The sequence below is a fragment of the Phyllostomus hastatus genome, unplaced genomic scaffold (genome assembly GCF_019186645.2).
Source record: "Phyllostomus hastatus isolate PE091 unplaced genomic scaffold, TTU_PhHast_1.1 phas_contig_10, whole genome shotgun sequence".
Classification (NCBI taxonomy): domain Eukaryota; kingdom Metazoa; phylum Chordata; class Mammalia; order Chiroptera; family Phyllostomidae; genus Phyllostomus; species Phyllostomus hastatus.
The window spans coordinates 40403-67608 of NW_025333499.1; the positions used below are offsets into that span (position 1 = coordinate 40403).

The 27206-nt window shown below is 41.4% G+C and overlaps 2 protein-coding genes across 2 annotated transcripts in view; both read right to left on the reverse strand.

Annotated features, from left to right (window-relative positions):
• Positions 1-392: 392 nt before the first annotated feature.
• On the reverse strand, positions 393-1889 carry LOC123815091 (germ cell-less protein-like 1). The gene has a single exon (XM_045833281.1). It carries the CDS (start codon positions 1887-1889, stop codon positions 393-395), a length of 1497 nt encoding a protein of 498 aa, XP_045689237.1.
• Positions 1890-12632: 10743 nt separating this feature from the next.
• Positions 12633-27206, reverse strand: part of FAAH2 (fatty acid amide hydrolase 2) — a 68384-nt gene continuing 53810 nt past the window's right edge. Inside the window, exons 9-11 of the mRNA XM_045832873.1 lie at positions 25586-25697; positions 23196-23390; positions 12633-13887 (exon numbers count right to left, since the gene is read on the reverse strand). Of these exons, the coding sequence (XP_045688829.1) occupies positions 13712-13887; positions 23196-23390; positions 25586-25697 (483 nt within the window). The 3' untranslated portion in view covers positions 12633-13711. The remainder of the gene's footprint in view (positions 13888-23195; positions 23391-25585; positions 25698-27206) is intronic.

Here is a 27206-nt window from a genome sequence, read left to right on the forward strand (position 1 = left end):
GCCACATTTGCACAACAATTTTGGCAAGGAAGAGAATTCTTTATTTTGTCTCAGTGTTAGTGTAAAATTTATCTAACTAGTTAACTTATTTTGATTCCTTTGACATGTAGTCTCATTTCTGTTTGGAGCTGCCTGTTTATGACAAATGAAAACCAAGAAATGCCAACAGCAATCGCTATTTGGTTTTACAGGTATTTTCTTGAAGTGAAATGTTTTATTCTTAAGTCCATAGAAACAAAACGAAGATAGTCATTTATGATAGTTTTTCCATTTTGAAAGATTTCATTTCTGTTACTCGTCATCTTTATTGTGTTTAAGAGGAGGGCCACTAAATGACGTGAATCGTCAGAAGTTTTCAAAATGCTAATATATCCTAATTGGCAAGACCAGTTTCATGGGTTTTCTAAGGATATAAACAGGAAGTTACAGAATATGTATAAAGGGAATCTCAGAGCTCTGCTATCCAGCTTCATTACCACTTGTTCTTCGTCCTTTTGAAAGGTAAGGATTTTATATCCAGTTGTTTTGTGGAAACTTATCTTTCCACTAGAATTGAAATGTACCAAAGTTAGTCGGAATGCAACATTTCTTAGAGATCGTGAACAATCTGGGGCATCACATGGCTGAGGGAGAGTATTTTGCTTGAAAATGACGTAATGGCTGGTGAAGATGACATGTAAAGGAAAGCCAAAATTGAAGCCTGACCACTTCCAGGAGTACTTTCCATCCCTGACAATCATTTTACCGCATCGCATGCTATATTCTTCAAGTTCTTGTCCATTGATGTATCGGGGCCCAATTTCCCTGCACTGTTGTGCTCTAAGCAAGGCAAACCATTGCTGTTTATACACGTGTGATAACCATTCTGAAGGTATCACAGCATCTCGCTCAATAACTCTTGTGGAGGCCAGGTCACAGATGATATGCTGGAACCTCAAGTTTTTAAAAACCGACTGAAATGCTCTGCCTCGTTTGGTTTCAAGGAAGGCGATGCAGCCGGAACATTCTCTGTGCCTGGAAAACCAGTTGTTCGCATGAACTACGAGCTCTCTTATGGATCCTTTCCAAGCTGGGTTAAGACGAAGGAACATCCACTCTTTAAGTGTGGTGTACACATCTATTTCCTTTTGCATTACTAATAAATTAGAAGAAGCAATGAGCAGATTCATGAGATCTATTCTGAGTCCTTTGTAAAGCTCAACACTTGGATGTGTCATCAAATTGTGGAGAAGCCATTCAAAGCACCGTGTCTTCACAGAATCCGAACTATAGGTTTCTGCTGCTGCGTAATAGCCACAAACAGTTTTCGCGTCAATTGTGTCCTCCATGGTCTGCTCACATTGCCGAATTAAGTCCTCTACTTGAAGCAGGTGTGCTGTTGCCAAAACTCCTAGAACTTGCAGGGGCTCCCTTATGACATATTGGTCCCTGTACAACGAGCCTAGCACAAAGTGTAGGGATTCCGCATCTATATTCTGGTCATTAATCTGCAGCTCAATAATATCGTCGTGAGAGCCTTCCCAAGAACCTCCAAACCTCATAGCAAAGTAGCCCGACTGACATAAAAACTTTTTGTGTAAGCGCCATACTTTCCCCAGAGCACGGACTTTAATGTCACTGGTTTCCCCACTCAAAAATAAAGTTTGGTAAGCACACTCAGATGCGATCTTAACTTTCTTACCATGGTTTGGTGTGACGGCGTGCTGTAGCTCCTGGTCCAGATCTAGAGACCTGGGGCTGTCCTCAGACTCTGGGCCCATGGACGGCCTGCTCCGCTTGCGTTTACGGTGGCCCGTGACATAGCTGGGGCCTGCTTGGGCTTCTGACTGATGCGGATCAGCTAGGGCTGATTCTCTGCATGTCAGGATCCGACTGCCCACGGACCCCATAGATGAAGACTCTTAGAGCCCCCAAGGAGACTGTTGAAGAGACTTAGTTGCCATGGCGTTGCTGGGTCCTGACACCTCCGCCTAGGCCCTATTCTCACTGGGACCCTATGACACAGTCCCACACGTCACAGAGGAGGCCCGGCATTCTTCATCGTTCGCCCCGCCCCTCAATCCCTTTGGCCCCGCCCCCTGCCTTCAGTCCCCCTTGGAGCCTGGCCTCTTGCCTGAGCGCCAGCTGCAGGTTTTCCCTGAGAATGTTTCTCTACGAGGGAAATGACAGAACCAAAGTCTTTTGGATCCGAGGGTTAAGTACTGCAACACATTCACACACTCCCAGTACCAGCGTATGAGGGAATGCGGTGTCCGCAGTACTGGATACAATCATTTACCCACAACTCGTAGCAATTTAAAAGGTGCACAGTGGTATCTCATTTTATCTGTCTTTGATTACTACAAGTGCGGGGAGGGATTTAAAAAACATTCCAGTAAGCTACATCTTTATAGTCTTTGCAGACTTCTGAAAGGTTTACATATGTTTTCTCCTCGTGGATTGCTACAAGCATCTTTTAACAACTTTCAATTGCCATTTACTTTTTATGGAGCTCTTGTCTGTAAACATGTTCATTTTTTGAAAGATTTCATGTATTTAGTTTTAGAGAGAGGGGAAGGGAAGGAGAAAGAGAAGGAGAGAAACACATCAATGTGTGGTTGCCTCTTGAGCTCCCCCCCCTACTGGAGACCTGGCCTGCAACCAAGGCCTGTGCCCTGAATGGGAATGGAACCAGCGACCCCTTGGTTCACAGCCCATGCTCAATCCACTGAGCCACGCCGCCAGCCAGGGCCAATATGTTCATTTTTAAGAAGCCGGATCAGATTTTCCAAATATCGGTTTTTGCATCTGTGCTTAGAAAGCCTTTCCTTATCTGCAGTTAGATAAATATTGTTCTGTATTTCCTTGCTGAAATTCCAGGGTATTATTTAATCCTTTTTAACTTGTAAATATTAAAGTTTAAAGCATTTGGGAACTCTCATCATTTCAAGTGACAGAATCAATATACAAACGAGAATGTACTTTATAGGACAAATTTTGACAAGTAGAAAAGCACGCATACATGTGTAGGTATGCACAGGGAAGCTACTGAAAGTAGTAGACAAGATTCCACCATACATGACCTTTGGATATTGTTATTACGGGTAGTATCAGAATGAAGCCCACACACCAAGTACAGTGGGGCCTGTGTGCAGTGAGTGACAGGCTACGTGACATTCTCCATCCTTCTCAGCTGCAGATTGTGTGGGTCTTGCTTCCTCTTCATGCAGTGCCAGCTCCCTTACTTCAGCCCAAAGCAAGACAATTCCTTTCCCTTCCAAAGAGTAGGAGTGATAGGTTTGGACAAAGACAATGAATTGTCCCAGAGTATTTTTCCAGAATGACTTTTGTCTGTCTCAGTCACTATCAGAACCCCAGCTTTGGAGAAGACCTCAGAAGAGATGTGCTGAAACCATCGGGCCTGAGGTCTACTGTCAGGACTTATCCTCTGAATCAAGAAGTTGTCAGGATCAACTTTGGAGGCCCTTTCCAGAGAAGACAAATGCATAAATTAGTTTTCAACGCAAGGAAGGTGAAGTTCCCCTGTCTTTGATACAGGGGCAAACCCTTAGAGTGACCGCTTCCCCCAGACAGCTGATGCCTGGGAACTGGGGCGTGACAGTCTTGCTTCTGAGCCTCGCACCACTTACAGCCAGGAAAAGCTTTCATTTTTAGGGTCCAGCTGCTGGAAGGAACCAAGAAAATACAAAGAGGCTTCCAGCAATATCCCTTTGGAAATTGTCTCTTGGTCAAGTGTCTTAACTTCCTGAGCATAGCAGTGATCATTTAGTAGATCTGAAGAATCTAGAAGCCAGCAAGGAAAAGGCAAGTGTTTTTTCCAGTTATGTTAAGATGTAGTTGACATAAACACGGTATAAGTGTAGGGTGTACAGAATAATGACTTCACAGACACATATTGCAAAATGATTACTACGGGTAAGTTGAGTTAGCATCCATCACCTCTTACAGTCACTGCTTTTTTCCTTGTGATGAGAACTTTTAAGAGTTACATTCTTAGCCACTTTCAAATGTACCATGCAGCAGTGTTAACTACAGTCATCATGTTGTGCGTTACATTCCCAGCACTTATTTATCTTAGAACTGGAAGTCAAAAGGTACCAACTCCCATTACAAGGCAAGTAGTTTTGATGGGTTTCAATAAAACACATCATGGCATAAAGCCCAACAGACTCAGAACTGAAAACTAATTCCAAATGCCATATGATCCTGTTACAGGGTGCAGCCAAGAGGGGGGATCCCAAATAAGCATTTGAAATGGGGTCCAGAACTCAAGGTGTCCAGGAGATTTTAAGGTGTCTTCACCCCTTCCCCCACAGGTGTGAGTTGGGGGGAAGGGGCACCCAGAGCAAGAACATGCAGGGCAGCTTTGCAGCTAATCCATGGCGTGGTCATTTAACATACCTATAGCCTTTGGCTGGTTGCTTAAATATGCTAAATAGCTATGGCCAGGCTCAAGGCCAGGGGGATGGAAAGGGATCTCCCCCCAAGATGTGACTGGGGGGCAGCTTCCCTGAGTTACAGCGCCTGCGTGGGAGCTGGGAGAAGATTGGCTCCATGACATGGGGTGACACCTGCCCAGACCCATGATGGCGACCAGAAAAGCTGGAGAAGACAGCAGATGGAGGGCAAGTGTGCCCAAGTGTAGGAGGAGTCAGAAATGGGGCTGCAGAAGAAGATTGGCATGGGGATTTAAACCCAGACACGGCAGCCATTGAGGGAGAACCATGCGGCCTTGATAGAGTGGGGACTCTCCCTTCCCGCAGTCCTGAGAGAGAGAACCACGCGGCCTGGACAGAGTGGGGACTCTCCCTTCCCGCAGCCCTGAGAGAGGACCACGTGCCTTTGCCAGAGTGGGGACCCCCCCCACCCCCGCAGCTTTAGAAGGAGGAACCACCACCTGGTTTTAGCAGAGATCCCGGCGACTCAGCTGAGGGTGCCAGGAACCCAGGGAGGTCTCCCAGTCGAGATGGAGTATTAACTGGGAATAACCAGAGGACTGCCTGAGCCATGGACTTCTATTTCCTTTCCTGAGATACGGTACTCTGGACTGGGCAAAGGGGGAATGAAGGAAGGACTGTGTCTGTTTGTGGGTATTTTAAGGGACTTTGGGATTTTTGATGAAGACATTAGGTCACTACTTTAAGTTTGTATAGCATTAAATAAACATTTCCTTTCCTGTTCACAAATCTCTGGCATTGAGAGACGTCTTTCCTCTGGCGGCGGACATAACGGACCTGGGGGCTTCTTTCAATAATAGTATATCGTCCCAGGCCCCCCTTGTTTGTTCTGTAACAATCCCACTCATATGTGGAATCCACTGAAGAAAATTAGCTGACGGACAAAATAAGTAGAGGCACGGGTGCATGAAACAGACTGACAGATGTCAGAGGGAGGGCGGGTAGGGGGGACTGGAAGGGATTAGCTAAAGAACACATGTGCATATATGAGCATCCCAGGGATACAGACAACAATGTGGGGAAGGCCAAGGGGGCTGTGGGCTGTGTAGAGGGGCACAAAGGGGGGAAGATGTGGACATCTGTAATAGTGTTAACAATAAAAACAAGAAAGAAAATGAATTCCATCACTACCCAGCAGTGAAGTTTCAGCAAGTGTGTTAAGCCCTCGGTTTACTCGCCTTGTGAAGATCAGCTATCTTTAAACTACTAATTGGTAGGTGGAAAAATTTCCCTTTTTTTAACAATACCTTACAAGGTTACAATATTCCCACAATCTGTGCAATGTTACAATGTCATCCAGCCCCGATATTTCAGATCTAGAGTAGTGTGGTTAAGGGAAAAGATTCCTATTACTGGCATTTTATAAATGTGGAAGCCAGGGAGTAATGGCCAAGAGGCAGATGTGCTGTTGACAAAGGGGGACAAGGGGGGATGTCATAACCCAGAATTCAGAAACAAGGGGAGTTAGGTTGCTCTCTAAGGTTATGCTACAATATCAGAGCAGAGATATCTAAAGTTATTTTCAGGAATAAGACTGCTTCCCCCATCTGTAAAACATCTAGTTTTGACTAAAGGTATTATAAAAGCTACAGACAGCCCTGGCTGGTGTGGCTCAGTGGATTGAGCACCGGCCTGCGAACCAAAGGGTCTCAGGTTCAATTTCCAGTGAGAGCACATGCCTGGGTCGTGGGCCAGGTCCCCAGTAGGGTTGTGCGAGAGGCAACCACACAATGGTGTTTCTCTCCCTCTCTTTCTCCCTCCCTTCCCCTCTCTAAAAGCATAAATAAATAAAATCTTTAACAAAAAAGCTACAGATAGAATTAGTCTGATAGAGGACGGTTGGTCACTCCTGGAATACAACCTGGCTAATACTCGACCAAGCACTTTCAAGGGACGAGTAAACATAGGCCTAGGGGTGTTGAATTTTTGTACTTTCAGTGGTTAAGCTTTTTGGCCTGCTGCCATCAGACACGTTAAACGACATGTGAACCAGATGTTAGCTCTCCCCACCCTCATCCGTTTCTGTGTTACCACATGCGACCGAATGTTTTTACTGTTGTCAGCCTGACTGTAGAAATGAACTCTCCTTCATATATGCACACATAGCCACAACACATTTTCTCACATTAGCGCCCTGTTTTGTGCAGTGGACAATGGGGTTGATGCCCCCATGTCCATGTCACTGCAGAGTCATTCATTGAAGCAAGTCAAGGTAATGCCATTCTTATTGTCAGTGACTAGTGCATGTTCGAATAACATTTAAAACGTTTTGTGGACGTTACCATGTTTCCACATCTTAAAAAGCCATTTGGCTGCCTCTCACATGCAAACTGATCAATCCAGGGCCTATGCCTGACCCTCGTTCCCCAGGACAATATCCCTCTGCCTTAATCAATCCCAGAGCCAGGTGTCAGGCAAGTAAGGACCACCCCTATAACACAAAGCCCACTGAAACTATTCAAACTAGCCAGTCCCAAGCTGTGTACTTTCCTATAGGGAGCCGGTCCATGTGGCAGTGGCGAACGGAGCTCAGCCCTGGTTTGGAAAACCAACAGGCACACCGCAGCTCACGGGACCCACGCCCATGGATAGGTTCTCCCATGGGGAACCAGGCCTGCATTGTACCTAGGCTGCTTTGAGGCTTGCTTTGGCTAAAACTCTCTCACCCCGAAGGGAGGCGGCAAATGTTTACTGCATATCTTTAAAGTAACTTCCTAAAGTCTGTGCTAATCCTCCCAAGGATGGAGTGTAACCAGTTTGACCGCCCTTCCCCCTGCATTTGTAACATCCTTTTCTTTGTTATCTGTAAGAAGCAAACAGCAGCATCCTTTTCTGTGCATAATGAATGGGGACCTTCCTTGATGTGATGCTCTCAGAAAAACAAGAAAAGCCTGTCCATGCAGGGGTCGGGGCACTCCCTCACTCAGAGAGTGACCATGCCGTCCCCGTTCTCCACAGGACTTCTGCAGTCCCTGTGAATTTGTTGGTTGCATCCACAACACCGCGGACACCCCTGGTCGGAGTCCACATCACTTCACCCTGCCTTACCTTTTCCCCGAGAAACCCCCATAAAGGCTTTTGGCCTAGCCTCTCTCCTTGTTCCTTCTGCTTCCTGACCAAAACTTGGAGTTCCTTGCGTGGTCCTGCATGGTGAGCCGTGTCTCTTGTTTCTAGGGGAACTCTGAGTAACATTAAAGTTTTCTCCCAACGACATTGACCCTTCCATGTTGTCACTCAGTCACTTTAACTTAAGTGTAACTTAAGACCTGGCACAGAACAGTTCAGGAATGAGTGTGTGACCCATCACTGCCCAATGTGCTGATGGGTGGTATCTCCTTGAGGGGTTACTGCTGGAAAAGTTTCCTTCCCCACGAAAAAGAGAACCAGGAAGACATGGTTCTTTCTGTGCCTGAACATTACCTTACCTGGCTTGGATATGAAGGCTGGATCTGGGGCAGCCACTTGGGGACCAGCCTGAAGAGGAGGCTACCACTGTGGATGGCAGAGCATGGAGACAGAGGAGACATGGGCCCTTGATACCATTCCTGATGCACTTTATAACCAACTTGCCTGGACCTCACCCTACCACTGGAATGCCTGGTATACAAGATTATGTTAGTTTGAATCAAAGTGTTGTGTTGTGTAAGGCCAAAAGCATCTTAGCAAACGCAATAAATGACGTAGATTTTTCTGAGGGAGGTAGCTGGTCTCTGGATCATAGGACAGACACTTTGCCACTTATAAGCTGTGTCATCTTGGGGAAAGGATTAATTCTCTCTACGTCTCAGTTTCCTCATCTGTGAAGTGAGGTCAATACCTGTACTTCCCATCATTGCTCTTGAAAGCTTTAAAGAAGGTAATGCATGTCCAGCTCTTGATGACTATTATAAAGGTATCCTGGACACAAAAAAAACAGCATCAGGTCGGCTGTATATTTGTGTCCTCTGTTATTTCCAAGTTTTTACCCTTCTACAATGTCTCACACATGCAGCAGCCCCCTCACCTGGCTCCCAACCCCTCCCTTCATAAGAATAAGGGTACTCTTTTCCATAACTACAGTGTAATTATAAAATTCAGAAATTTCCACAATGACACACTACCAGATATAAATCCCATACTCATATTTTGCCAATTGTCTTCCTGTTGTCCTTTGTATCACCTTTATTGTCCCATCCAAGATCACATATGGCATTGCGATATCACGTGCTTTTAGTCACCTTTAATCTGGAACAGTTTCTCAGCCTTTCCTAGCCTCCGATTCATTGAATTGTTTTAAAGAATATGGGCCCTTTATTTTGTAATGTGTCCATAAATTGGGATTTGTCTGATTCTTTTCCTCCCTCCCTCCCCCCTCCCATTGTATTGACAAAATACAATGTTTTTGTCAATTATGTCTTAATAAAACTGAAAACTTTCTGTCTTTTGTTTGTTTCTTTCTTTCTTTACAAAACCACAGAATTGTAGGCAAAGTTGGACAACAGCACAACAGCCAGGGCAGTGGCTGTGATCTGGTGGCGGAAGTGAGTAGGCGGCCTCCTGGAGCTCTGCTGAGGACATGACTCAGCTTCTCTATTTTTCACCCTGTGACTTTCAGGAACCCAGTGGGCAATGGGGCTGGCTTCATGGGCATGCAACTATGCACTGAAGAGCCCCCGACTTGTTTTAATGCACTACTCTTGCCATCCCTAAATTATTTTTTAAGAGTTTCATTGTATTGTCTATTGGAAAGTTGCTAAGGGCATAGATCTTACAAGTTCTCATCACCAGAAAAACAATGGTAACTATAGAAGGTGATGGGTGTTAACTTGTAGTACTTATGCTCATATACCTATATCAATCATTATGTTGTATACCTTAAACTAATACAATGTTTTTGTCAATTATGTCTTAATAAAACTAAAAACTTTTTCTTAATTTTCAAATTAAAAAACTGACTGCCACAAATGTACATTAAAAGGTGCTTAGTAAATGTTATCACTCTTTCAAATTAAGAAAACTGAAGGTAAAGTTACTTAAAAAGTAAATCAAGATTTTCATTCATTTATTTTTAGACAGGGGGAAGGGAGGGACAAAGAGAGGGAGAGAAACATCACTGTGTGGTTGCCTCTCGCACGCCCCCTACTGTGCACCGGGGGCACAACCCAGGCATGTGCCCTGACTGGGAATCGAGCTGGTGGCCCTTTGGTTCACAGGCCAGCCCTCAATCCACTGAGCCACACCAGCCAGGGCTCAAAATTACTAATGATCTTCAACCTTGCATTTTCATTTTACTAAGACTTTAGTTTGTTTTAGAGCTGTTTTAGGTTCACTGCAAAATGGAGGACAAAGTGCAGAGATTTCCCATATACCCCCTGTCCCCACACATACATAGCCTACCTCTAAGTGGCACATTTTTGGAAGGGACACCAGGGAACTAATGATGTATCTCTCTTGGTGCATTTCACCAAAAGACATGTGATATTAATTTGTCTTGTTATTGTGCATGTGAATGTTGATCATTTGATTAAGCCCATATGTTTTCCCTTGAAAGTCAACCTTCCCACTCTTGTAATTAGTAAGATTCTACAAGCGATATTTTGAGACTGAAACGGTTTCTCTAGAACTGTTCCCCAAGTTTTATCCAATGGTTTTAGCATCCATTCATGAGTCATGTCTGAATTAAATATTTTTTGATAGTTGTACGATGATGACTTTCAAAATCTATTGTCACGTAGTTTTGCCTTTTTTCTTTTTTAAAAAGATATTCTATTGATTATGCTATTATAGTTAACCTAATTTCTACTCCTTTCCCCCCCTCCATCCAATACCCCCATTCCCTCCAGCAAACCCCCTCTTAGTTCATGTCCATGGGTCATGCATATAAGTTCTTTGACTACTCCATTTTTACACAGTTCTTAACACCCCCCCCCCTCATCTATTTTGTACCTATGAATTTGGGCTTCTGAATTCCTGCACTTTCCCCCCATTTTCCTCCTTCCCCCTCCCAAGTGATAGCCCTCCAAATGATCTCCATATCTATGATTCTGTCTCTGTTCTGCTTGTTTGCTTGTGTGTTATTTAGATTCAATTATTGATAGTTGTGAATTTATTGCCATTTTAATGTTTATCCTGTTGATCTTCTTTTTCTTACGTAAGTCTCTTTAACGCTTCATATAATAAGGGCTTCATGATGATGAACTCCTTGAACTTAACCTTGTCTGGGAAGCACTTTATTTGCCCTTCCATTCTAAATGATAGCGTTGCTAGCTAGAGTAATCTTGGGCGTAGGTCCTTGCCTTTCATCACTTTGAATACTTCTTGCCAGTCCCTTCTAGCCTGCAAGGTTTCTTTTGAGAAAGCACCTGAGTCTTATGGGAACTCCTTTGTAGGTCACTGTCTGCTTTTCTCTTGCTGCTTTTAAGATTCTTTCTTTTTAACCTTTGGCATTTTTAATTATGATGTGTCTTGGTGTGGTCCTCTTTGGGTCCATGTTGTTTGGGACGCTCTGTGCTTCCTGGACTTGCATGTCAATTTCACTCACCAAATTAGGGCAGTTTCTTTCATTATTTTCTCAAATAAGTTTTCTTTTTTTAAAAAAAATATTGTATTCATTTACTTTTAGGGAGAGGAAGGGAGGGAAACAGAGAGGGAGAGAAACATCAATGTGTGGTTGCTTCTTGTGCACCCCCCCCAACTGGGTTCCTAGTCTACAACCCAGGCATGTGCCATTACTGGGAATTGAACTGGTGACCCTCTGGTTCGCAGGCCGGCACTCAATCCACTGAGCCACACCAGCCAGGGCTCAAATAAGCTTTCAGTTTCTTGCTGTTCCTTTTCTCCTTCTGGCACCCCTATGATTTGGATGTTGGTTGTTTAAAGATATCCCAGAGGTTCCTGAGGCTCTCCTTGTTTTTTTGTGTGTGTGTTTTTTTTTTGTTTGTTTGTTTTAATTCTTTTTTCTCCTTGCTATTCTGATTGAATGCTTTTTCCCCCTTTGTGTTCCAAATCGTTGATTTGATTCTTGGCTTTATCCTGTCCACTATTGGTTCCCTGTAGATTTTTCTTTATTTCACTTAATGCAACCTTCATTTCTGCTTGGATCTTTTTATGGCACTGAAGTACCCAATGAGTTTCTGATGCCTGTTGTTTTGAACTGTACATATGACTGGTTGCTTATCTCCATTTCATTTAGTTCGTTTTCTGCAGTTTTCTTTCTGTTCTTTCATTTGGGCCATATTTCTTTGTCTGCACATTTTGGCAGGCTCCCTGTTTGTTTCTGTCAATGAGGTGGAGCTGCTTTGACTCCCTGTCCTAGTGCACCTGTCAAGTTGTATGGGGCAGAGCCTTAGGATATTGCCAGGATGGGACAATCCATGTCACCTCTCTGTGGCTCCGTGTGGAGGAGGGCTTACAGAGGGGACAATGCCACCGCCTGGCCTCTGGAGTTTTCCTCGGGAGGAAGCTGTCTCCCCACTTGCACTTCACTTTCTCCCCAGATGCCACTGGTGCCCTCCCCACTGTTGCCCTGGTGCTGCATCCCAGAGTGTGGGGCAGGGGGAATCTTAAGTGTGTCTATAGGAATCTTAAGTGTGTTGGAGGCCCTTTAAGAGGACACGGTTTCTTCCACTGCCCCAACCCTCACTGGTTTTTACAGCCAGAAGTTACAGGGACTTATCTTCCTGGTGCTGGGACCCCTCACTCCGGCGGTGTTCCTCCCATTTTTATCCACCCATGTGGATGTGGGACCCCCGTTCCCATCTCTGCACCTCCCTGCACCACTCCACGTCTCCACGCCTCTGCGCATCTCCGCCCCTCCTATGCTTCTGGATGAATGAGGCTTCTTTAACTCCTTGGCTGTTGGACTTCCATACTGCTTGATTTTCTGACAATTCTGGCTGATATTTGTTTTGTAGTGTAGCTTTATTTTTTGCTATAGTTGTGCACAGAGGCGAGGCGTGTTCACCTCCACCTGCATCTATTGTTATGTATTTCCTTTTTTAAGTATATCTTATTGATTTTTCTATTCCAATTTTCCCAACTTTCCCCCCTTTATCCCCTATTATCATGTATTTCTAACCCTCCGCTATTTTATTGTTATATTACACATAAACATACAATAATTTTATGTATTACATGCATTCATTTTATTTACATTCATTTATGTCTATACTGTTATATTTAGAACATATATAAACATATACAACTTTATGTATTTATAAAATATAAACATATATAACTTTATATATAACTCTATTGTGTGATATATTGTTTATTGTTATACATAACAAGCATTAGAAAGTCATTTTGCAACTATCAAACTATATATTACATATATCTACTTCTACCTCAATATCTAGATCCATATCTACTTTTCCGCACCTCCACTCCCATTTGAGTTACAGTCCATCACTGTTATTCATGTTGATTTTCAAATTGCCCCACGTTTGGCCAGTGAGAGCCTCTTTAAACTGTTCCTGTGCCATTTTGATATATTCTCCTTCAGCTTTCTGTACATCATAACTTTCTAGCACAGCAATCTCTTCCAGGCTCATCTTACAGTTTCCCTCTCTCAGTCCTGGAATCAGCTTTTCTCCAAGAAGTTCTGGTTCTTTTTATTGGGAAGACGTATTTGGAAATGACAATCTGGGTGCTCTATTTGATTATTTGTGCCAAGATGGCAGTGATTTCTAGACCCTCTTAGTGGACAGACCTACGACACAGACTTTTGCTGATAATACTGGAAGAGGGTTTCTTGTTGCGTCTCACCTGCTTCCATACTCCTCTCCAGCACCTCAATGTTCACACTAAGTTACACTGACATGAATTCACTGTGTAGCTGTCATGCCTTGTCTTTGTCACCAATGCTCCTACGTGGAATTCCCTTACTTCACGGCCTACCCGGCAAACACATAACTGGGTTTCAAATCTCAGTTTCAGCATCACCTGCTCTGTGAAGTTGGTTGCAATTCTCTAATTCAAATTGAGTATGTCCTTCTGCGATCTCCTTATTGTATCTAAAAAAGACACCATCACAGCATATAGAAAACTTTATTGCACTCATTCATTTACATGCCTATCTCCTCCAGTAAACTGAGGGCAGGAATCAAATATTACCATTTTATGAAAGCCAACAGTTAGTGAAGGAAAGAAGAGTGGAAAGAATAACTAAACAAGTGATAATTTTACAATTGTGTTTTCTTTACCTGCTTGCTGGTGCTTGATGTCACCCAGCTTATAGAAACACACACACACTCACAACCCACGAGAAGGCCATACTACAACTTTCCAGGACACACCCAGCCCCCAAAACTTTTCTCCAAGTACTGGGCCACAGCCAGGGTCAGGTGGTCATTAAAGGGTCCAGCCACGACCTGGATCCCTAGAGGAAGTCCTTTGGCATTCAGACCCAAGGGGCACTGGGTCACAGGCAAACCCAGGGCATTGAAGACACCTGAATGAAACAAACGAGAATAATGTGAGAAGCCAAGACATGTTCTTTAAAACTTATTTTCTCCCCTCAATTATACCATGGTGATGATAATACTTGCACACCTGTAGAGTTTCCTATCTGCTAAAGACTCCTCTAGGGACTTGATGTGTTTCATAAACATTTGAATTATCACAACAAAACCCATGAGACAGAAACTGCTAATTATTCCTACTGTACAGATCAAGTAACTGAAGAACAGAGGAGTTAGACAACATACCTACAGTTACTGGGCGAGTAAAGTTCAAATTAGGATCTAAATGCAGAAAATGTGAGCGAGAGCTAGCACTGTTTTCTGATATGGTACTCCTAATTTGCCCTGTGTAATACTTTCAGAAAAAAAAATAGAGTAAATGCTTAGTGGGGGCAATATCTTCTTGCATTATGAATTTTCTTTTCACGTATGAGCCTTTGTAATAGAACTGTGTGGTAGTCTAGATTTGTAAATTTTAATTCTTTGCCATATTCATAGAGTATGTTTATAGCTCATGTGTGAAAAGAGTGTGATTTAATTCTTTTGCATGCAGGCATCCAGTTATCACAGCCCTATCCATGGCAGAGCCTGTTATTTCCCCATCGAATTGTCTTTGAAGCTTGGTAAAAAGTCAATTGAACATAAGTATAAATATAGGGACTTGTATTTGCACTCTGAATTCTCTTCCACTGATTATATATATATATATATATATATATATATATATATATATATATACATATATACATACATATATCCTTATACCAGTACCACAGTTTATTGATTACTGTAGCTTTGTTAACTGAGAAGTGAGTGTACTCCAACTTTTTCCCTGTTTAAAAAGGCCTTGTACTCTCTGATCTTGTTGAATTATTTACTGGTTTCAGGTTTTTGAAAAATTTCTTAAGATTTTTAATACTAATTATGTATTTAGTGAATAAAGATAATTTTACTTGCTCTTTTAAAACCTGGATGCCTTTTATTTCTTTTTCCTTGGTTACATGCACTCACAGTGTTGAACACATGTGGTAAAAGTGAAAATCCTTGTCTTGTTCCAGATCTTAGGGAGGAAACCTGTCTTTCACTAATATGTATGAAGTTATCTGTGGGTTTTTTGCATATTGCATATCTTGAGGAAGTCCCATCTATTCTTAATTTGTTGAAAGCTTTTTAAAGATTTTATTTCTTTATCTTCAAAGAGAGGGGAAGGGAGGGAGAAAGATGGAGAGAAACATCAATGTGTGGTTGCCTCTCACGTGTCCCCCTACTGGGGACCTGGCCTGCAACCCAGACATATGCCCTGACTGGGAATCGAACCAGCGACCCTTTGGGTCTCAGGCCAGTGCTCAATCTGTTGAGCCACACCAGCCAGGGTTGTTGAAAGTTTTGGGTTCTGGTTTTGTTTACTGTGAATGGGTTTTCAATATTCTCCAAAGCTTTTTTTTTGCATCTGTTGTGATTTTAATGTATTTTTCCAATTCCCAGAATAAATCCCACTTGTTGGTGGTACATAATAGTTACTTTCATGCTGAATTTGATTCACTAATTTTTTTTAGGATTTTTACATCTATATCAATGATGGATATTGATTTATAGTTTTCTTTTCTTGTGATGTCTTCATGAGTTTTGGTATAACAGGTACTGGCCTCACAAAATGAATTAATGAATGAATAGACAAACAAAGGCCCTACCAATCAAAACAATGTGGTACTGACATAAAAGCAGACACATAGATCAATGGAACAGATAGACAACCCAGAAATAAGCTCATGGCTTTGTAGTAAATTAACATGTGACAAATGAGGCAAGAATATACAATGGGGTAAACATAGTTCATCCAGTAAATGGTGTCAGGAAAATAGAACAGATATTGTGCAAAAAGTGAAAGTAGACCACCTTCTTACATCATACACAAGAATAAACTCAAAAAAAGAGTAGAGACTTAAATGTTACACTTGATCCCACAAAATTACTAGAAGAAAATATAGGCGGTAAAACCTCGAACATTCCTGGTAGCAGTATTTTTGCCGATCCATCTATGGCAAGGGAAACAAAGGAAAAACAAATGGGACTGCCTCAAACTAAAAAGTTTTTTGCACAGCAAGGGAAACCATCAGCAAAATGAAAAGACAACCCACCGAATGCACTGAATGGGAGGACATATTGGCAAATGATATATCTGAGAAGCGGTTAATACCCAAAATATATAAAGAACGTATACAACTCAACACCAGAAAGAAAGAAAAAAAGAACCCCACCAACAGTGCAATTAAAAAATGGACAAAGAACCTGAACACACACTTCTCCAAGGAGGACATACAGATGCCAATAGGCATATGAAAAGATGCTCAAGAACACTAATCATCAAAGAATTGCGCATTAAACAACATGAAACCTCACGGCTGTGAGAATGACAATTAAACCTCATGTCTGTGAGCATAGGTATCATCGATATTCGACAAACAAGTGCTGGTGAGGATGTGGGGACAGGAGAACCATAGTGCACTGTTGGTGGGAATGCAGACTGGTACAGCCACTGTGGAAAGCAGTGTGGAAAGTCCTCAAAAAATTAAAAATGGAACTGCCTTCTCACCCAGTGATTGCACTTCTGGGAATTTATCAGAAGAAACCCAAAATACTAATTGAAAAGAATAGATGCACCCTTTTGTTCATAGCAGTATGATTTACAATACCTGAGATTTAGAAGCTGCCCAAGTGCCCATCAGTAGATGACTGGATAAAAATGCTGTGGTATATTTACACAACAGAATACCACTATGCCATATAAAGAAGGGGCGAATGGTACCCTTTGCAACGATGGCATGGTTGGATCTGGAGAGCACTGTGCTAAGTGAAATAAGCCAGCCAGAGAAAAACAAGCATCATATGGCTTCACTCATACGTGGAGTCTAATGAAGAAAATGGGCTAACAAGCAAAACAGAGACAGACTCATAGACAGAGAGCAGGTTGACAGCTCTTGGGGGGTGCTGGGTGGAGATATTGAACTGAAAATAAAAAAGAGAAAGAACTCATGGACATGGCCACCAGTGTGGTGCTTGCTGGAGAAAGGGGGTTGTGGGGGACATGGGGGGATAAATGGTGATGAACAGAGACTTGGCTTCAGGTGGTGAGCACACAACACAACCTACAGAAGTTTGTAGAATTGTGCACCTAGAGCCTGCACAATTTTGTTAGGCAGTGTCACCCCAATAAATTTAATAAAAAGGAAATAAAGATGCTGGATCTCATAGTCTTTCCTGTCTGCTCACAATAGAACTTTTGCAAGACGGGGCTGGGATGGATGGGAGCTGTCCATCTTTAGGTTCTGTCCTGCCTACGCAGAGTGGAATCTTGGTGACTCAGAGCTGGAGCTTAAGAGGAAAGGATGGGAACAGCCTCCAGCTTAAATGCCACAGACAGCAACCATTCCAATCAAGAATCAGGAGATTTTTTTCCATATATGCTTCTCAAATGGCACTATGCCCTTTGATCAAATTTCAAACTTGCAACAATTTTATTGGGTTATTTTGTCCAGTTTCATTGCTGCGTTTTTTGGAGAGAGGTTTTTGCCAAGCTTTTCACACCGTCCTTTTGGAAAGCCCATTGTTACTAATTTATATTTGTTTATATGTTCAGAACTGCAATGTGCTAGTCAGTAGGGATTGCATAGGTGGACAGGACGGTTGCACAAACTGCAGCCTTCATAGAGCTTGTAATACAGCAGGGTTATATAGAATCTATGTTCAGAGTGCACGAAAGTTTCATCTCTGTGCTTAGCTTACCGATGAGTAAAATGACCAAGCTCACTGTATAGAAACGTCCTGAGACCAAATTTGTTCTGAGGGGGAAGAATGTCATGATCGATTATTATGGCTGCTGTGAGTACATGAGGGACCCCTGATGATGGTGCACTACGCTTTTGCCAAAACTGATACATGAAATCTTGAGGTTTAGCCTGATGCCAGATGCTGTGGAAGTCAGAGAATCTCTGGGAAGAATCAAAAAGCAAAAGCAGTGGTTTTCCCACAGGAGGTCTGTAAAATGCTGACTGCCCAATGCTGCTCATCTGGAGATGTAAATGGCCCTAGAGGTACATGAGGACAGACACCTAAAGTCAACTGGGGTGCAGGGGGAAAGCCAGTAGAAGGCCACTTCTGTAAGCTGTTTCCTCCCCTCTCTCCTGGTCATCGCCTCTCCCGCTTAATATGGCATGTGGGTGTTGCGGTAAGTGTGGTGAAGCTTAAGTGGGAGATGTGTAAATGAATCTATTGAGATAAGACTTAAACTGTAACATCATCAATCCTTATTGTCACCAGAGAATACAATAAGGATAACAAAACATCCCAAGATTCTGCAGACTACATTATCTTTAAGACTGTTACTGCACTGGCACCATAGAAAGAATGAGGGATATGGGTATGGTTCCAGGACAGGTAGCATGATCTATGTTTGATGCAGTTTTTGGCATGACTCTCGAGGTTCTCCATGACAGGCTTACGTCTCCAAACTCTTGTCCACTCTCCACCCTCATTACCAATTCACGCGCTGCAGACAGTATACTGTTTCACTTTCCCATTCTCATGGTCCCCGATGTACCTTTTCTGTACCATTTCTCATGGGGTTTCTACTGCCTGGATTATTTTCTTCCTTTCCCTACCCCGCTACCTGGATAATTACTAATCCTCTCTCAGGACCCAGGTCCCATTTCAATTTCCCCTGAAATTCTTCCTTTGCCATTGTATTTGGTGCCTTCTTTTGAAACCCTCTGGTCTTATTCGTATCTCCTACTAGGCCAGGCATGGAATGTATCGGAATCATCTCTCTAACCCCGGTGCACGCAGTCTGGTCTCGGCAAATGGTTAATAAAGATCTGGTTATTCTGGAGTGTCAATGAAACATAGTAGTAAAGGTGCTACCATTTCCTGAACAGCAAGTGGGGCCGGAGAACAGGGAAGGAAGGCAGCTGCAGTCAAGCAGACCTGTGTTTGAACCATTACCCTCTTTCTTGCACAGCTGAGGAGCCCTGGCAAGCCTCTTTTTCCTCCTCTGTGTAGCGAACTAACGTACAAACTCTGAGATGTGGGGGCCTGGGTTCCATTTCCATTTCCAATACCACCTTAGCTATGTGCCTGTAGAAGTGTGTTTGAAGTTCTTTGTGCTTGAATTCTTTCATCTCTGAAATGAGGGTGATGATAGTTTCTTGTTTTCAGAACTGCTGTATGATATTGGACGAGGCCTATACAGCTATTGGTACAATGCATGGAACAGATAAATCAAGGGGAAAATATATAGCGATTGTTATGAAGTAAAACAGAAATATTAATATTGCCTAAAGTCAACATATGCGTATGCATGGGTTCAATAGATTGTAATATTACCATTATTTTAAAAACTTGTAAAGCACTTGATACACATGCTCACATTTAATCATTCTTCCAATGGTGCTGCAAAATACATGGGGCGTCTTCATCGTCACCATAAAAAAAATCACAGTGCAGAAATTAAATATCTGACTGAATTTACCCATCCTGGAAGTATCAGGCAAGTATAAAAATCCTCTACTTGCTTGTCTAGAAACTAACAAGAGTATTGCCTCATAGAAAAAAATAAAAACACAGCTAAACACTCAAGCTATTTGGCGTCGGACAATTCTATGTCATTGACAGAAGGCCTCCCAAACTGGTCAGTTTTCAGCTTCAGTGGTGGAAATAAAAGCAAAACAATACTAAGTATCATCGACCCATGTGTGGGGTGGAAATCACACTGGCTTTGAAGTCAGACAATTCACAGTTGGATTCCAGTCCTCACTCTGACCCTGAAGTCACTGTTTCTTCGTCTCTTTCACAGGCCTACCTGTACCTGCTGTGGAGGGTTTCTGGGAGCCTTAAATGACAAAATGGATAGCATTCCTAGCTCCTACTACCTGGCACATAATAGATACTTAATCAATACTGCTCTTATCTATCATGGATCTCGTATCCATATTACCTGGTTCACAAGACTTAATTAACTACAGGGAAAAGTTCCCAGCGGTGGCTAACTTCAATCAGAGGAAGATCCCTCCAAAAAGCTGTAAGTTTGTTGTTCCACATAAAAAATTAAATGCAGTGGCCTACGTGGTAGTTAATTTCACATTCTTGGGGTGTCCAAGCAGAGATGAATGAACACTCCATCAGCAACTTATAGAAAGCAATTTAAACAACATATGAATAGATGACTTCTAATGTATAAACTTGGCATTCAGTATACAATGGATAGGATATGAAAACGCAGAAGAAATCTTTAGACGGAATAGTTTGAGGCTAATTTTGTACAAAATCATCCTTCACGTGGTTTCAGCTTACTGAGTAACCCCTGAATGGTCCAATATTGGCTGCTCCATGAACTGAGACTGACAAAGCCATTAGGAGGTAGGGTAAGTTTTTTAGGTAACTCTAGTTAGGACACAGGAGGAGTTCTGGAATAAAAACTGGGAAGTGGGGCTGTGATTTTTGGTGTGAGAATTGACCTTACAGTGTCCTTAACTATGGAACAGGAGTCAACTTCTTGTATTCATTCTTGGAAGCTTTGTGTTACACATTGTGCTTCAAACAGCCCCCGGGCACAGATAAAGTAAATTATAGAAACACTTTGTGGAACTGTGATGTGTATTATCAAGGAGGAGTTCCTTCTGAGCTTGAGTTCCTTAGTTGAACAGATTTCTGGATGAATACAAATAATTGTTATTAGATAGGAGGCTGCCAGTCACCATGCCTCACCAAGAAAACACACTCCTCCCACATCCCCTTATTTTCTTCCTGGGAATTTTGCCAGAAGGGCCGGGAGCAAGTGTTCGGGTTAGCAAGTAGATAGCAAGTGTTATCTACTTCAGTAAGGCCCTGCAGCATGTTTCGGTTCTCTGACATCTGTAACATCAAACGAACGTGAGTCGAACAGACCGAACAGACCGAGATAAATAAACTATGCAGTGCCACGTCTGCTGAGCTGTCTCTGTGGTTGGGGAGGCCAATGAGATTAAATAGGCAAGAGCATTCGCACCGTCAAGAGTGGGAGGTTTCTGGGACTCCTGCCTGTGGAGGCTGTCAGGAGGGGCAAACAGCAGAGTGAGGAACACATGGGAGACCACAGTCTGTCCTTTTCTGTTCTTATGCTATTAGACACGTACCCAGGGATCTCTGCCACTGCCATGATTTCAGCCATCGCCTAGGAGCAAAGGACCTTCCCATCTACATTCCCTGACCCACGTTTCGGACCTACGTAACCAAATTCCTATTTGACATCTCCATATGGATATCACAGGGAAACCTCAAGGTACAAAAAAAAAAAAAAAAAAAAAGAAAGAAAGAAAGAAAGAAAGAAAGAAAGAAAGGGAAACCTCAAGGTACAAGAAAGAAGAAAAAAAAGTAAGAAATAAAATGGCCTGGCAAAATGACCTCTTTCCTCATGGAATGCGGTCTAGACAGAGTTAAGTAAGACACACACATGAAAAGATTGCTAATAAAACAAGAAGAAGTGTTCTCAGGAACAACAAAATAGTGATTTAGATAAAAAGTGGTAGAGAAGCTCAAAAGATGGATCTTTCACTGTGGGCTGAATAGGGGAGTGGTCAGAGTTGAGATATGAACCAGGTTTCCAAAGGTGAGCTGGTCTTGGTCTAAAAATTCAGGCTGAGTCACCCTTGTTAATCTCAGGGAACATCGGACTAGACTCATCTCTGCTGTTAATAATTAAAAATTAGTGAGCAAGCTAATAAATGAGATATAAATCTTTATAAAGGCATATTACATAAAAATGAAAAGAAAAGCAGAACAAAACAAAATCAAAAAGCTTTATCTAGTCACTTTCTCTTTCGGTTCTTTCCTGTAGACAACTACGTTTCCTTGCCTTCACAACTTGAGTAGCTAGGTGAGAGAAACTTAGGCAGGAACGTGTTTCAAAGATTCAAGGAATTGGGAGTAACTGACCAAAGCCAAGAATTAGAGTAAAGATGAGAAAATGATGGATAAAAACCATTATTTGTACCCTCTCCCCCTCATCCTCCACAACCCTAATGCCAAGGACTTTACATGCATTATTCAATTTAACCTTTTCTTGATTGTTGAAAACAATTATTATTTTTTGGTTAAAAACATTCAAAGGTAATATATGCTCCCAATATTCTGAAAAGAAAAAATAAATCAATATGAAATTACAGAAAATAAAAAAAACAAAATCCCTTACCCTCCCTCCCAATCCTATTCTCAGGCAGTAACCAGATTTAACAATTTGCTGTGTTGTGAACATGACTTTCTTTAAAAAGTTTTTTTAAAGATTTTATTTATTTATTTTTAGAGAAAGGGGAAAGGAGGGATAAAGAGAGGGAGAGAAACATCAATGTGTGGTTTCCCGCCACGTGCCTCCCACGATCCCCCCACGTGGACCTGGCCCACAACCCAGGCATGTGCCCTGACTAGAATCGATCCTTTGTTTCACAGGCCGGCACTCAATCCACTGAGCCACACCAGCCAGGGCTGAACATGCCTTTTGACAGCAAAAGACCAAGGTACAGGTTACCCTTTATTCCTAGAGGAGGAACAAGATTCAGAAACATTCAATATCTTGCTCCAGGAAACACAGGTAGAAAATAATAGAGCCAAGTATTTGAACTCAAATAAACCAAGCTCCAAATTCTAAGTTAAAGTGGACCACGGGATTATAGAGCAAGAAAATATGCAGTAACCCTGGAGAAACTATAGAAACTGACCTAGTTATTAATACATTTCCAGGGGCCTTTGACCTCACATGACCATGGCCCAGACACAGCTCCCAAACCCGCTGAAACTGAAACAAATTAATTGGGTGAATACTAGGCTGAATGGAACGCAGAAAAGATGACAGCTAAGGCAAAGAAATGGGTATCCTGGAGAATTATATTTTGTACTAGCATTTTGGGGGAAGCCATACACCCTGGGGAAAAAGCTGACTTGGCTTTAGCGTGATCAGAATAGCCAAGGCAGCCTTTGGATTCAGTTAGTTCACACTGTGTTACTGAAGACGTCACCGAACCTCCCTGAAGCTCAGTGCTCTAAAATGTGATAGTCATACTCACCTGCAGGGTTCTAGGGCAGGATGCAGATACTAGCAAATTATCATCCACATGTGACAATAGAAACTGCTTTCTGGAATTTTCTTAAATTTCACATCATTTTTGGACATGCATGTATCAAACTTGTCCAACAGCAAAAGGAAATTACACTTTTCTTGGAAAATACCTCTATTTCTTTAAGATTAAAGACTAAAAGAAGTACAGTTAGTTACCTGTGTAAGCAAAGTTGAAAGGCCTTGTCAGAGGAACATGATGCTTGGGAGCCACTGTGGGATGGGAGGGGTATAAGAAGACACCATCATCACCGAGCATCTCCACCAATTCTTTATGCAGGCTTTCTTTCACTGCTGTAAACTTTCTGTATTTCTCGCTGCTGTATTTGAGTTTTTCTTCCAATAAGGCCAGTCCTACAGAATGATAACAGGAAACAAGTTAAGGTATGACATTTCATTTCCAATTTTAGTGTTCTAAAAAAGTAAATAAATTCTAGTGTTCTTTAATTTATCTTTTCTTACTGTAGAACATCAAGGAAGTAAGAAAGTGGTGAGGAAGAAACCTTATGACCTTGCCACCCATACATGAATAGTGTTGACCATTCAGTGCCGAGTCTTAGTCTTTTTCGACAATGCTGTCCATGGAGTTCTTGCTTCTCCCACAGAGCGTTACCTCATAAGGGTTTACGACTGTGAAATGTATCATAGCTTTTTCTTGAACTAGCCCATGACTGTCGGGCATATGAACTTTTAAAAAAAAATTTTTTTTTAAGATTTTATTTATTTATTTTTAGAGAGGGAAGGGAGGGAGAAAGAGAGAGAGAGAGAGAAACATCAATGTGCGGTTGCTGGGGGTCATGGCCTGCAACCTAGGCATGTACCCTGACTGGGAATCGAACCTGCGACACTTTGGTTCGCAGCCCGCGTTCAATCCACTGAGCTACGCCAGCCAGGGCCCTTTTCCAAAATTTTAATGTCGTCATAAACACCTTCGTGCATGGAATTCTTAGAAAAACTTTGTAATAGAGTTATAGTTTTAGAGGATTCTATCCAATGTATCTTCCAGTTTTAAATTGTTTTAGGAAAAGATCATTAACACATGCACATGTACACATATTTTGCACATCAGTCAACTATGCATCATATGTGCTTACCAGATCATATTCAGTATTTAATACTAATATTTATTTTAGTAGAGTTTACTGACTTATTTAAAAATAAGTTTATTGCTCCTATTATGAAAGGAGCACATAAGTCTAATAGAAAATTTAAAAAATTCAAAAGATTACAGTGGAATAAACAACTCACCCCAAAATATCGTGCCCGGGGGAAATAGTTGCAAATGTGTTAGCACACTTAGTTCATGTACTTTTCTGTGCCAATATTATGTCTTTGCTCACCCTGTATGTAAAACTTTCCACATTTTCCACTCACCATTTTAACTACATTGATACACACGTTATAAATATATCTTTGTTAACTTGGCCTTAAGTGCCAGCATAAAATTTACCCTATATATGAATGATAATTCACTACCTTTCCCTCTGTTGTTAAACCTTTAGGATGCTGATAATTTTTTGTAAAACATACCGCAATGTACATCTCTATAATTTTTTGTACCATGGTTTCATATATTTTTTATCTGAAGAGTCTAGCTTCTGGCCAAAATCCACTTGAAGTTCCCAGTATGTGCATGGTTAGGTTCTATCTCACATGCTTTAGATGCATAATTCATTTGACTAGTCGAACAATGCAAGGCAGCACATAATCCACTCAATCACATAGTCAATACATACTTTCATTAATTCCTTTTTATAGAGGAGAAAAATGAATCACTGACAGGATAAACAACTGAATGAAGGTTAAGCAAGTAGTATCTATAAAAGTGAAGACTGGACTTCAGTTTGCAACAAATAACCAATCTCTATTTGCCTCAGTTTCTCACTATAAAGAGGTAACAGTACTTTATATAAGTACTTATATATACTATCAGACTGTCTTAAATGCTTAAAGGGACAACACATACAAAATACCAAAAACCTAATATTTGGCACATAGGTACTCAATGAGCATCTGTTTGTAGTAACGGCAATGTCCAACTCTGCAACAAGGGTGCACAGCTGCATTAACTTCTTTGGAGAGGTGCTTCAACTAAACTTACTCTACAGGACCAATAATTAACATTTTACCAGGTTAATTCACCAGAATAGTCCTGTACGGGCCAACACCTAAAGTCAAATATTTTGTCCAAATGTTCCATTTTGTATTTAAATACAATACATGGCACGAGAAAGCATCCTAGGTATTTGAGTTTGTGAGATAAACATTTCAAGAGCACCCTTTAACTTGGTACCCATCCAACCTTTATGAATTGAGGTTTCTAAGCCTATAAAATGGGCATTGTAATAGACACACTGCAAATCAATGAGATAAAATGCACAGGACTCACTAAGCGCTTGGCGCATAGTGAGGTGTCAGCAAATGATGAACGCTAATTCATTATTAATATTTCCGCTTTCCCAAAGTGCTGCGAGTGGTTCTTATATTCTTGGTAAGATGTTCTTCCCTCCCCTAAAGACATCAAAACAGAGAAAAGATGATTTCTATACCAATGGCAGGGATGGTGTGCACTGATAGGCCCAGGCACCATTTGACCAATTCCCACAGAGGGTTGATAGGCTTCCCACGGTCACTAAGCAGATCCACAAATTTCAGAGGTTCCTGAGATGAAACAAAACTTTATTAACCGATGTCACATCAATAAATCTGATTTTTAAAAAGAGCTGGGAAAGGAAGAGATTAAATGTAAATGTGAAAATAAACATCTCAAACTGCTAACACAAGAAATACAAGTATTCTCTCAAAAAGGTATGTTTAGGACAATATGAATGAGAATGTTCACAGCAGCACAGTAAATAATAGCCACATAACAATCAGCTGATGAACAGATAAACAAATTATATCAATTCAATAGAATATTGTTCAGCCATAAAAAGAAATAAGGTACTGACATAAGGTACAACATGGATGAAATGCAAGAAATATTAAGGTAAGGGAAGGAAGACCATAACAAAACACCACACAATGTACAATTTCACCTATTTGAAATGTCCAGAATCAGCAAATCAAGAGATACAGAAAGCAGGTTAGTTTTTGCTAAGGCTGTGGATCGGGGCAGTGAGGATATTGAACGTGACTGATCATGAGTATGGGTCTCTTTTTGTGGTGATCTCAGGAAAATGTTCCAAAATTGATTGCCATGAGGACTGCACAATTCTGTGTTTTAAAAACCATTTAATTGTGTGCTTTAGATGAGTGATCTGCATGATGTATAAATTATAATTCAACAAATCTCTTATAATAAAGCAACAAAATGGCCATAAACAAGTATGGCTGAGGAAATGGCCACATCCTTTTTCCATAGTAAAAGCCTCAAGTACCAACCATATAATGTACTTGTTCTGAAGAGATGAACCATTACTGAGCTACATGGTAGAGCCTATGAATACTGTATCTGAGTCAGGCTTCACAATTCAAGCTGAGAGGACACCAGTTCTTTTCACCCTCTTGTCTTCTTTCCGGTTTTTAAATTTAGGACCAACTTTCAAAATCAGCACTTATGTTAGGAGTTTCTCCAAGTTACTCAGTACAAGAGACTATCTCCTGCAAGTGCTAAGAATAAAAGGTTTGTTACTGATCTTTGATTTAGCATTGTTCTCACACTCTGATTAGAAACCTATATCTCAGAGTCTAAACATCTAAGCTTGTGGATTTACATGGACTTCGTATTCTGAGATATTTCCAAGGTGCTTATATAAAAGAAAAAGTGTATGTGTTTCTTAAACATGAGTATAGTGGCTGGTAATTTATTTTCCTGGAGGTAGAAAGGGATTGTGAAAGTGCTCCTTTATTGAAGGGCTACTAAATGTCACATACTTTACTACATATATTCTGAATCCAGAAAATAATCTTGTAACGCAGGTATCAATAGCTTCATTTCACAGATGAGTAGAGTGATGAATAAACAAGAACTCTCTCACCGAAAAGAAAAAAGAGCTGAAAGTGGCTTGCAATTTGTATTTGGGTCTGTCATACTCCAACATATACATTCTTAATGGCCACCATATCTACAAAAGTTAAAAGACTTGAAAAGGGCTCTCTATTTCTTCATAATGTCAAATGCAACTTATTATTCTTAAATAATTCATATTTAAAATTTTCAGTGAGCCT